Raw genomic sequence first — 12,061 nt, 5'->3', positions numbered from 1 at the left:
GGGAGAGGAAGCTGGGCACAAGGGCTAGCAAAGGCGACACCACTTTGCAACAGTGAGAAAGAGGGAGTCGCCCATGAGAGAAGCTGCGGTTCACCAGCTGCATTCACAGAGGCCCAGGGCAGTCAGTCACTTGCTTACATTTTGAGCAACAACATTGCCTTTAACGTAGAAAAGGCCCTTCACAGAGGCGTAAGGAATAAAATGGTGAGCCTAAGGAAGAGATGTTAGGTGAGGAGACCAAGGGTATGATGTTGGGGGTTGGGCGGGGGGGGGAAAGAGAAACTTCAAAATAAATGTAACAGGGGTTTGAGCCCCTTTGATGGTGTGGTACTGACCTACATACACCAGGAGGGGCCTGGGTTTGCTTCTGGTCTTCTCTGGTGGTGGGGGTGGGGTTGAGGGGGTCCAATAAGTGCCTCCAGTGACCCCCGGGGTAGGGAGGAGAATAATCAGTTACGTCTCCCCCTCCTGTCGTCCGTCCATTGACTCAGCTGTGATGCCCCCACCGGTTCAATGTCTTGGCAACTCTCACTGCCCGGTGACGCCCAAAAAGAATTAACCAATTTGCCGAGCTATTGGAAGCAAGCAGGAGTCACCATCTTCCGGACAGGAGGGGGGAGAAAGTTAGGAACTTTCACCATATAGTTTTACAAATTGCACATTATCAACGTGGGTTATTTGGCCAAGTTACGTTGAAGAAATAAATACAATGCAATAATTGTGAATGGGTGAAGCAAGCTTTGCTCCAGGGAGTGGTCAGAGCACAAAGGTGTATGAAAACATTAGACTGTAGGAACAAGAACAGGCCAGGGAGGGCCACTGAAGTACAAATAAAGAACTTGCATTTATATAGTGCCTTTCACAAGTTCAGGACGTCCCAAAGCTCTTTACAGTCAATGAAGTGCTTTTTTTGAAGTGTAGTTGTTGTGATGTAGCAAACACGGCAGCCAATTTGCGCACAGCAAGATCCCACAAAATAATGACCAGATCATCTGTTTTCCTTAATGACATTGGTTGAGGGATAAATATTGGCCCAGGACACGGGGGAGAACTCCCCTGCTCTTCTTCCAAATAGTCCCATGGGATCTTTTACGTCCACCTCATACGGGGCCTCAGTTTAACATCTCATCCTAAAGACGGCACCTCCGACAGTGCTGCACTCCCTTAGTAATTGGCAACTGGGAGTATCAGCCTGGATTTTGTGCTCAAGTCTCTGGAGTGGGGACTTACAATCAGGTGAGCCTTGAGCCTACCTGCTCTTGTGCACGGATCGCTCTAGGCCGCCGACTCTCAGCCTTGAGAAGAGGTGAATCAGAGGAGGCCTTCTGGAGGTGTCTAAAATACTAAGATAAGTCTGGAGAACTATTTTAAGTTATAGCACAAAAGTAAGAATCAAGGGGACTACCTGATAAAAGGCAAGTTCAGGAGTTCCTGGGCTAGAGGAGCAAAGGGATCTTGGAGTACAGATACACAACTCACTAAAAGTAGCAAAAAAAGTTAATAAGGTCATAAACAAGGAAGCCAATCACTGGGGTTCATTTCTAGAGGGATAGAATTGAAAAGCAGGGAAGTTATGTTAAACTTGTATAGAACCTTGGTTAGACCACATTAGAAATGTGAACAGTTCTAGTCTCCATATTATAAAAAGGATATAGAGGCACTGGAGAAGGTGCAAAAGAAGATTCACAAGGATGATACCAGAACTGAGATGATATATTTATCAGGAAAGGCTGAACAGGCTGGGGCTCTTTTTTCTAAAAAAGAGAAGGCTGAGGGGTGACCTGATAGAGGCCTTTAAGAGAGCCCAAAACTAGAGGCCATAAATATAAGATAGTCACCAATAAATCCAATAAGGAATTCAGGAGAAACTTCTTCACCCAGGGAGTGGTTAGAATGTGGAACTCGCTACCACAAGGAGTGGTTGAGGCGAATAATATAAATACATTTAAGGGGAAGCTAGATAATCACGAGGGACAAAGGAATAGAAGGATATGCTGATAGGGTTAGATGAAGTAGGGTGGGAGGAGGCTCGTGTGGAGCATAAACACCGGCATAGACCAGTTGGGCCGAATGGCCTGTTTCTGTGCTGTAAATTCTATGTAATTCTAAGTAAAGACTGATGTCGGGAAACTCTTCTTTACAAAGTGCGATCTGTACCTGGAATAGTCTGATGATTAGGATAGTGGAGGCGACAAGACTGGAATCATTAAAGGGACAGTTGGATGCTGCGATGGGGACACCATAGGCTACCAATGAAGTCTAGGCCGAATGGCCTCCACCAAAAATCATCTGTTTCTTACCTTTGTGAAAGTTTTAAATTCAGAGCACAAGACAGGGCCTGTCACTGATCAGGTATTAATTTTAATTAATTAAATAGAAAAAAAAAGTACACTTGCAAGATTAGGGTAAGTCACAGGAGATTCCAGAATGACATCGGAGGTTAAGATAAAAATATCTCTGTTCTCGAAAATCTTTTAAATTAAAACTTTACAGACTGATAGCATTTCTATATATAATATAATAAAATTCATATCGACAGCCAACTTTTACAATTCTATATTACAATTCACAAGTACAAAAATAAATCTTATGAGTAACACACAAGGGCTGTTGTGTAAATTTACACACTGAATACAACCATTGCAATCGAGGGAAATATACATATATATTCTTTCTAAAATCAAATAAAATCACAGAATTTTTTGGGGGGAATAGATTAGCTTTAGCATGGAGAGGGGTATATCTGTAAATAGAGACTTTTAATCTAACCAAAATATATATATATATATTTAGATTTAATTTTCTAAAGGTGCCTGAGGCACACACTGCTGTGCCGGGGGAGGGGCCGAGGTGCAGTGGTATTTGGAGGGAGGGGGGGGCCAGTCCCGCGTTCAGTCCCGCGCTCAGTCGCACTTCCAGTCGCGCGTTCAGTCACGCGTTGAGTCCCGCGTTCAGTCACGCATTCGATCCCACGTTCAGTCCCGCGTGCCGCCAATGCGCTGATTTTGCCCGTGGGGGGCGGGCGATAAGCAGACCGAGGGGTCTCCGCGGGGAGGGGATGGGAGGGCGCATCCTCCTTTGGACACTGTCAGGTGCTACTTCTCGTAGCTGGCTCAGAGTGGCACTGGCAGAGGACAGAGGAAGGACGTTGCATGGCCAACAACAAGCGAGAAACAAAACGAAAATGGCGAGATTCCCCTTTTGCCTAACCTTCCCCAATCAGCGTGGCAATTCAGAGTACTTGTGCTGGTTACACAGGGACAAACCGTCCGCTGAATTGCCCCATGACCCTCGATGTTACAAAGGAAGATACCTGTCCCCCTTCCCGATGCCTCTGCATCACCTCCTATTGCTCTGTTTTATGCTGGTTACAGGCAGCCATTGTTCATGTAGAGCTGTTCCTCCTGTGACATCATGACGTTCCTCCCAATGACATCATTAATCTGCCCACAATCCACTGCACCACCATTCATGATGTCACAGGAGGAGAGATCCCGCACAAAATGGCTACTTCCAGGCGAATTCGTTCTGAAGCGTGACACAGAAATCAATTTGCATTTATATAGCGCCTTTTCAGTCCATTCCAAAGCATGTTGTAACCAATGCATTGATTTTGCAGCGTAGTCACTGTCGTTATATAGGCAAACGTAGCAGTCAATTTGTGCAAGGGCCCACAGATAGCAAGTTGTTTTTGGTGTGGTGTTGGTTGAGGGAAGAATATTAGCCAGCTCACTGGGACTCCCTGCTTTGTTTTTTTTAAATAATGCCAAGAGGATCTTTTACGCCCACCTGAATGGGAAGACGGGGCCTCGGTTTAACACTTGATTCAAAAGACGGCACCTCCGACAGTGCAGCACTCCCTCAGTATGGCATGGAAGTGTCAGCCTGGATTATGTCAGGGAGTGGGGAGTGAACTTACAACCTTCTGACTCAGAGTGCGACCACTGAGCTAAGGGTACAGGTATCTCCCTTAGGGTTGTGAGGCAACCATCCTTTTAAGAAATCTGTACAGTGTTAGAATCATCACTGTGTATCAGGCCCAGGGAAACATATTCTGACTTCATCAACCATTTAGAAGTGAATGAGATTGTGGCAGAGCCTGGCGTTTGTGTGTGGAATAAATGGAAGAACATTTAAATACTTATCAGGGCAACAAAATACCTCACTGAACACAGCCAGCAAAATATTTAGAAGGTCACTCTGCCGTATAAAGAAAATTCAGTGAGCAACCTGTTGTACGCCATGAATGGACGTGCAATGGAATCCTGTAAGGGTCAGTATCGTAGCAGAATTGGACGTATCAGAGGGTCAGGCGCTGAACATTCTCATTATAATCAATAACTTTTGTTTTTAACATTTGATATTTCATTGTGCTTTTTTTTTCTGGCCTGGAAAAATTGGGTGTTGACCTTCCCATGATCCATGGGTTTCCCAGCATGCCTGAGGTTTCTGGAGGATGGTTTATAAAACCCTGAAGGAAAGAGAGACTGTTGCATTTAAATGGGGCCTTGTCTCATCCTCCAGACGTCCCAGCCAATGGAATTAAAGTAGTAAACAGCCCGAGGCCTTTCGACAAAGGAGATAGAACATGGACAGCGAGTATGAGGGGTAGAGAAGAGTTTGGGGGAGGGGGGTTTCGAAAAGGCTTTTGAAGGTGGGGAGCGAGGTCACAAGGTTAGCGGGGCTTAGGGATAGCGTTCTAGAGTGGTGCCAAAGATGGCTGATTCTAACTAGACTTTATCCAGCCCAGGTTTAGCCATTCACCCGACTGAAGTGTAAAACTCTGAAGGGACCAAACCAATTCCCATTCCTGTAGAATTCCTGATCTGGGTTTTCCAATTCAGAAGCCTGAAGCGAGACTGGAGATTTATTTCCTCCTTCCCCCCACCCCCAATAGGACGGCAAACACGTGGAACAGGCCACGGAAAAGTAGCTCATCCTGGGCCAATTGTTGCTGTTGAGAAAGGAAATGGACCAGAAAGTGTTTAGAAGGGATGTGAGGGGATATATGTTTGATTCAGCGGGGGAGCTAGGAAGAGGTTATAAGAACATAAGAACATAAGAAATAGGAGCAGGAGTAGGCCAATCGGCCCTTCGAGCCTGCTCCGCCATTTAATAAGATCATGGCTGATCTGATCCTAACCTCAAATCTAAATTCATGTCCAATTTCCTGCCCGCTCCCCGTAACTAAGATGTTGGGTGGGGGAAGGCAGTCCATAATTGAGATAATTGAGATAATCGTGCACAGAATGGGAGGGAAGAGGCTCAATTGAAGAAAGGACCTTTTTCTTCCTTGAAGCTTTTCTTAATGTCTACTGTCAGCCTTTAGTAGGGTCGCCAACCTTTCAGGATTGTCCAGGAGTCTCCAGGAATTGAAGATTAATCTCCAGGACACCGCTGCGAGCAAAAAAAAAAACCAGGAGAAAAATCACAGGGGCATTAAAAAAAATTGCATTTTGTTTCATTTTCTCTGAACACTTCTGTTTATTACTTATTGGAGATAGTAGGGGGGGGTGGGGAGTGGGAAGGCTGTTTGACTGGGGGGCGGGGTGATTGGAAGCAGGAGGTCGTGTGATGAAACCTCCAGGAATGCGTCCAAACAGAGTTGGCGACTCCCCAGCCTTCAGATAGAGGATCAGCCATGATCATACCGAATGGCGGAGCAGGCTCGAAGGGCCGAATGGCCGACTGCTCCTATTTTCTATGTTTCTACGTCACCCTGCAGAGGTTTTGCCAGGAATGTCCAGAAAGCTGTAAAATGTAAACCAGGCACCAAGATTCTGATTTCTCGTTTTCTATCCTTCACATTTACTTCAGCATTCGATGGTGTGGAGACACTGGTTATAGTCAGATTTTAAATGAATTTGAATCAGCAGCAAAAGCAAACAAGAGAAATCAAGCTGTGAACCTCTACCCAGCCTCCATTTGGAGGTGATAACCCGACTAAAGGCTTCTCCCTGCAACAGCAGTTTTTTTTTCTGATATACATACATCTATTATATTAATAATCTTACATCTTACGCACACCTGCTGTCAATCTTTTCTCCCCATTATAAATTCCTATGTCCACATTTATTGGCGAAACTGCCTGTAGCGTCACCACTGGCTGGAGGGTTGCAATTGCAGCGTGACGTGTCTCCAGAGGCAGCTCCCCTTTCTAAATTAGGACGTAGCGCCTTATAACAGAAATACAAAAAAAAAACACGAGCGCAGAATGCGTTGCTTCAAAACGGAGACTGAGATTACGTCTGCACATCCCCGTCCGATTATATCCCGCTTATTTAACCCCGCTTCGCCTAAAGATGACACTTTAAGTCTTGACTCCTTCTAATTTTCAATACAAAAAGGAACGGGCCAGTGTAATTAGTCAGGGGTGCGAGAACACGCAAGAATCTGCTTTTTGGCAGATTCCAACTTTGGAAAAGTCCCGCGTCCTCCCCGTTTTTAACGGAGGGCCAACAGGGCTCCGTGTCTGACTCCACAGAGAAGTGACGTCTCCGATCCTTTAGCCTTCGTCCCTTTGCGCCGATTGGTGTCCTCGGGGCCTGTAGAAGCAGAGGGCGCACAACCGCGCGGCTGCGTGATCCACCCGGTCACGCCGCCCACGCTCATACGCACCCGGAGATCTGTGCGTGCCCACGGTCGCTCTCAGTAAAGACCTCAGTTTCCCCCCCTTCCCGACTGCCCGCGTCAGCCCTGTGCCACTCCCCACGGGTGGAAATACTCGGGGTTGAGGAGGAGCCTGCCCAGTCGGTACAGGAGCCAGGAGTACCAGTGAATCCCCTCTTGGCGCGCTGGCGGGCTCCCTCCGTGCCCGCCGCAGATCGAGGTCAGCCTGTAGCAGAGCCGGAAGGGGGCGAAGGCCAGCTGCGCCAGGCTGTGCCCCTCTATCGCCGCGAAGCAGGAGGCCAGCACTCCGTTCACCACCAGCGTGCCGTGCTGGGTTAAGGGGGCGTAGGCTCCCGCCTCCGTCTGCAGAGAGACTCCGGTCACCCGCGCGGGCCGCTGGCCTGAACTGCCCGCTGCGTACACGTACTGTCCAACTCTCACGTTGCTGGCGAAGGTGGGCCTGAACTGCCCAAAGTCCGAGGTGAAGTTGTCTGCCACAAACACCAGGTGGGCAGCGGTCAGGAGCAGCCTCCGAGGCGGATCCAGGGTCTCGAGCACCTGGAATATCTTGACCCTGCCGGGGTCCTGGTCCAGGAATGTCATGAAGACGCTGAAGGTGATGTCCCCCTCGTTGTCCACAGTCTGTACTCGGTCACCGGGCTGGAGGTCAGACACCCTCTTCCTCCTCCCGTCTTCCATCAGCACACTGGCGTTGCCAGGGAAACAGCCGCCCGTCTTTGCTGCCATGGAATGATCTGGAAAAAGGACGCATCAGACGGTAAACCGTTGGGAAAAATAAACACAGGGCGCCGTCTTGTGCTGGAAGGAATTCCTGCTTCAAGTGTGAGAAAGACAGAGTCACAGAAATGGCAGAGAAAGGAGAGACGGAAAGACTAAAAAAAAGAGACCGGAAGACTAAATAAGAGATAGGAGAGACAGAGAAGCAGAGAAAAAGAAAGAAAGTGAGAGACAGAGTGTGACAGAAAGAAACTGCAGGAGAGACAGAGAAAGGGAAAGTACATAGGAGAAATCATAGAATTGTACAGCACAGAAGGAGGCTATTCGGCCCATTGTGCCTGTGCTGGCTCTTTGAAAGAACTATCCAATTAGCCCCACTTCCCCCACTCTTTCCCCATCGACCTGCAAATTTTTCCCCTTTAAGTATTTATCCAATTTCCTTTTGAAAGTTACTATTGAATCTGCTTCCACCGCCCTTTCAGGCAGCGCATTCCAGATCACAACAACTCACTGTGTAAAAAAATGTTTCCTCATCTCCCCTCTGGTTCTTTTGCTAATTATCTTAAATCTGTGTCCTCTGGTTACCGACCCTCCTGCCAGTGGAAACATTTTCTCCTTATCTACTCTATCAAAACTGCTCATAATTTTGAACACCTCTATTAAATCTCCCCTTAACCTTCTCTGCTCTAAGGACAATCCCAGCTTCTCCAGTCTCTCCACATAACTGTAGTCTTTCAACCCTGGTATCATTCTAGTAAATCTCCTCTGCTCTCTCTCCAAGGCCTTGACATCCTTCCTAAAGTGTGGTGCCCAGAATTAGACACAATACTCCGGCTGAGGCCTAACCAGTGTTTTATAAAGGTTTAGCACAACTTCCTTACTTTTGTACTTAATGCCTCTATTTATAAAGCCAAGGATCCCAAATGATTATCAGCCTTCTCAATTTGTCCTGCCACTGTCAAAGATTTGTGTGAGATAGAAGAGAGTGAGAGAATGAAAGAGAGTCAGATGGAGAAAGGATGAGTATGTGAGAGATAGTCCATCAGAGATAGAGACACTGTCTCCCTCTCTCTCTTTCTCCCTTCTTTTCAGCATCTGTCAATCTCTCGCTCTCCTTTCCCTCATTATCCTTGTAACTCTCGCTCTTGTGTCTCTCGTCTCACCCTCTTTGTCTCTCTCCCTTTCCTCCTCTGTCACTCTCTCCTTTTATTCACTGTCTTTCTCTCTCTTCCTTTCCCTCACTATCTCTGCCTCTCTTGCTCTCGCTGTCTTTATTTCCATCACTCCACTTTCTTCACTGTTCCTCTCTCTCTATATCCCCTTTCCCTCACTGTCTCTTTCTGTCTCTCTCTCTTGTTCAGTCTCTGTTTCAGTCTCTCCCCCTTTTCCTCACTGTTTCTGTCTCTCTTTCCCTCACTGTCTGTCTCTGTCTTTCCCTCACTGTTTCTTTCTCTCTCTTTCCTTCGCTGTCTCTCTCTCTTTCCCGCATTGTCTCCGTCTCTCTCTTTCCCTCGCTGTCTCTGTCTCTCTCTTTCCCTCGCTGTCTCTGTCTCTCTTTCCCTCGCTTTCTCTGTCTCTCTCTTTCCCTCGCTGTCTCCGTCTCTCTCTTTCCCTCACTGTCTGTGTCTCTCTTTCCCTCACTGTTTCTTTCTCTCCCTTTCCCTCACTGTCTGTCTCTCTTTCCCTCACTGTCAGTCTCTCTCTTTCCCTCGCTGTCTGTCTCTCTGTTTCCCTCACTGTCTCTGTCTCTCTTTCCCTCACTGTCTGTGTCTCTCTTTCCCTCGCTGTCTCTGTCTCTCTCTTTCCCTCGCTGTCTCTGTCTCTCTCTTTCCCTCGCTGTCTGTCTCTCTCTTTCCCTCGCTGTCTCTGTCTCTCTCTTTCCCTCGCTGTCTCTGTCTCTCTCTTTCCCTCGCTGTCTGTCTCTCTCTTTCCCTCACTGTCTCTGTCTCTCTCTTTCCTTCATTGTCTCTGTCTCTCTCTTTCCCTCACTGTTTCTTTCTCTTCCTTTCCCTCGCTGTCTGTCTCTCTCTTTCCCTCACTGTTTCTGTCTCTCTCTTTCCCTCGCTGTCTCTGTCTCTCTCTTTCCCTCACTGTTTCTTTCTCTCCCTTTCCCTCGTTGTCTCTCTCTCATTGTTTTTTTCTCTGTCTGTCCCTCAGTGTTTCCGCGTCAGCCTCTCCCTCTAACCCTCACTGTCTCTGACTCAGTTCCTTTCTGTTCGTCATCTCTCTCTCTTTCTATTTCACATTTACTTTATTTATTAATTTAAATAGGATCAGAACCAAATCAAAGTTTGCCCGGTGAATAATTCCCAGATATTCTGTTTGTTCAAGTTAAGAGCAAACAGCGAAACCATGACGACAGATACGTGCCAGGCGATTCTACTGCCACTCCCAGGCACAATCCCAACACATTTTCCACTGAAGCCAGCCACCCATCATCTGCCTCCAGCTAAATAGCCCAGGACAACATGCAGTGCAACATGCTAGGCAACATACAGGGCAACATCAATCAGATGTACCCCATTATAGAGACTAGCAGCCCCTGCGTATATTATAGAGAATAGCAGCCCCTGTGTATATCATAGAGAATAGCAGCCCCTGTGTATATCATAGAGAATAGCAGCCCCTGTGTATATTATGCAGAATAGCAGCTCCTGTGTATATTATAGGGAATAGCAGCCCCTGTGTATATTATACAGAATAGCAGCTCCTGTGTATATTATAAGGAACAGCAGCCCCTTTGTATATTATAGGGAATAGTAGCTCCTATGTATATTATACAGAATAGCAGCTCCTGTGTATATTATAGGGAATAGCAGCCCCTGTGTATATTATAGGGACTAGCAGCCCCTGTGTATATCGTAGGGAATAGCAGCTCCTATGTATATTATAGGGAATAGCAGCCCCTGTGTATATTATAGGGACTAGCAGCCCCTGTGTATATCGTAGGGAATAGCAGCCCCTGTGTATATTATAGGGACTAGCAGCCCCTGTGTATATCGTAGGGAATAGCAGCCCCTGTGTATATTATAGGGAATAGCAGCCCCTGTGCATATTATACAGAATAGCAGACTCTGTGTATATTATGCAGAATAGCAGCTCCTGTGTATATTATAGGGAATAGCAGCCCCTTTGTATATTATAGGGAACAGCAGCTCCTGTGTATATTATAGGGAATAGCAGCCCCTGTGTATATTATACAGAATAGCAGCTCCTGTGTATATTATAAGGAACAGCAGCCCCTTTGTATATTATAGGGAATAGTAGCTCCTATGTATATTATAGAGAATAGCAGCCCCTGTGTCTATCATAGGGACTAGCAGCCCCTGTGTATATCGTAGGGACCAGCAGCCCCTGTGTATATCATAGGGACCAGCAGCCCCTGTGTATATCGTAGGGAATAGCAGCCCCTGTGTATATTATAGGGAATAGCAGCCCCTGTGTATATCGTAGGGAATAGCAGCCCCTGTGTAGCATTAAACGCTAACGGCTTAGTAGAATATCGTTCCAGTTAATGATCAATTGTTGAACGTTGATATTCAGGAATGAAATCACGCTCTTTAAATCAATAACATAGTTTTCCTACGCTGCAATTTATCATTCTTAGGTTCGAGTCCCAAATTTCCTCCATTCACCCCTCCCAGCCTTGCCTTAGTTGCTCGGACGGCCCCCCGCTCTGACTGGGGCTGAGAGGAGTGTCTAGTGACCTACTCTCCCTGGCTTATGGCGGTGCTGCGAGGCGCATAAGAGGGACTTGGTAATGACACCCACTAAGACTTCCCTCTGCGACACAGGTAAGTTTAGAGAAATTCAAGCACACAATAGAAAGGAATTATTGAATTAACCAGGCCAGGAATGTACATTTACAGAAGTGTACGGCAGAAATTGAAGTTGCATGTGAGGCCTTGGGATTTAGATCCAATATAAGGCTCAACGGAATGAGTTTGCCTCTGCCCATCTGCCCCATCAGAGTTGCTTATCTGATACCGCGTCAGATTTATCACATAAAATTACATAGAATGTACAGCACAAAAACAGGCCATTCGGCCCAACTGCTCCATGCCGGTCTTTATGCTCCACACGAGCCTCCTCCCACCCCTCTTCATCTCACCCTATCAGCGTATCCTTCTATTCCTTTCTCCCTCATCTGTTTATCTAGTTTATCTTTTTTGCACCTTCTCCAATGCTTCTATATCCTTTGATACTCCAAGTGTGGTCTAACCAAGGCTCTATACAAGGTTAACATAACTTCTCTGCTTTTCAATTCTATCCCTCGAGAAATGAACCCCAGTGCTTGGTTTGTTTTTTTAAGACCTTATTAACCTGCTACGTTTGTGTATCTGTACCCCCAGATCCCTCTGCTCCTCTACCCCATTTAGACTCTTATTTTCCAAGCAGTATGTGGCCTCTTTATTCCTCCTACCAAAATGCACCACCTCACACTTATTCATTTTGGTGGGAAGAATAGAAAAACAGAATATTTTTTAAATGGTGAGAAACTATTAAGTGTTGGTCTTCAGAGAGATTTGGATGTCCTTGTCCACGAAACACAGAAAGTTAACATGCAGGTACAGCAAGCAATTAGGAAGGCAAATGGTACGTTGGCCTTTATTGCAAGGGGGTTGGAGTACAAGAGTAAGGAAGTCTTGCTACAATTGTACAGGGCTTTGATGAGACCTCACCTTGAGCACTGTGTAGCTTTGGTCTCCTTACC

General features: G+C 46.6%; 1 protein-coding gene across 1 annotated transcript in view; it reads right to left on the bottom strand.

Annotated features, from left to right (window-relative positions):
• Positions 1-2,341: 2,341 nt before the first annotated feature.
• Positions 2,342-12,061, bottom strand: part of LOC137323504 (indian hedgehog protein-like) — a 54,229-nt gene continuing 44,509 nt past the window's right edge. Inside the window, exon 3 of the mRNA XM_067987031.1 lies at positions 2,342-7,364. Within this exon, the coding sequence (XP_067843132.1) occupies positions 6,691-7,364 (674 nt within the window). The 3' untranslated portion in view covers positions 2,342-6,690. The remainder of the gene's footprint in view (positions 7,365-12,061) is intronic.

The sequence above is a fragment of the Heptranchias perlo genome, chromosome 7 (genome assembly GCF_035084215.1).
Source record: "Heptranchias perlo isolate sHepPer1 chromosome 7, sHepPer1.hap1, whole genome shotgun sequence".
In the NCBI taxonomy this organism is placed as follows: domain Eukaryota; kingdom Metazoa; phylum Chordata; class Chondrichthyes; order Hexanchiformes; family Hexanchidae; genus Heptranchias; species Heptranchias perlo.
This window is presented reverse-complemented; position numbering and strand designations above follow the sequence as displayed.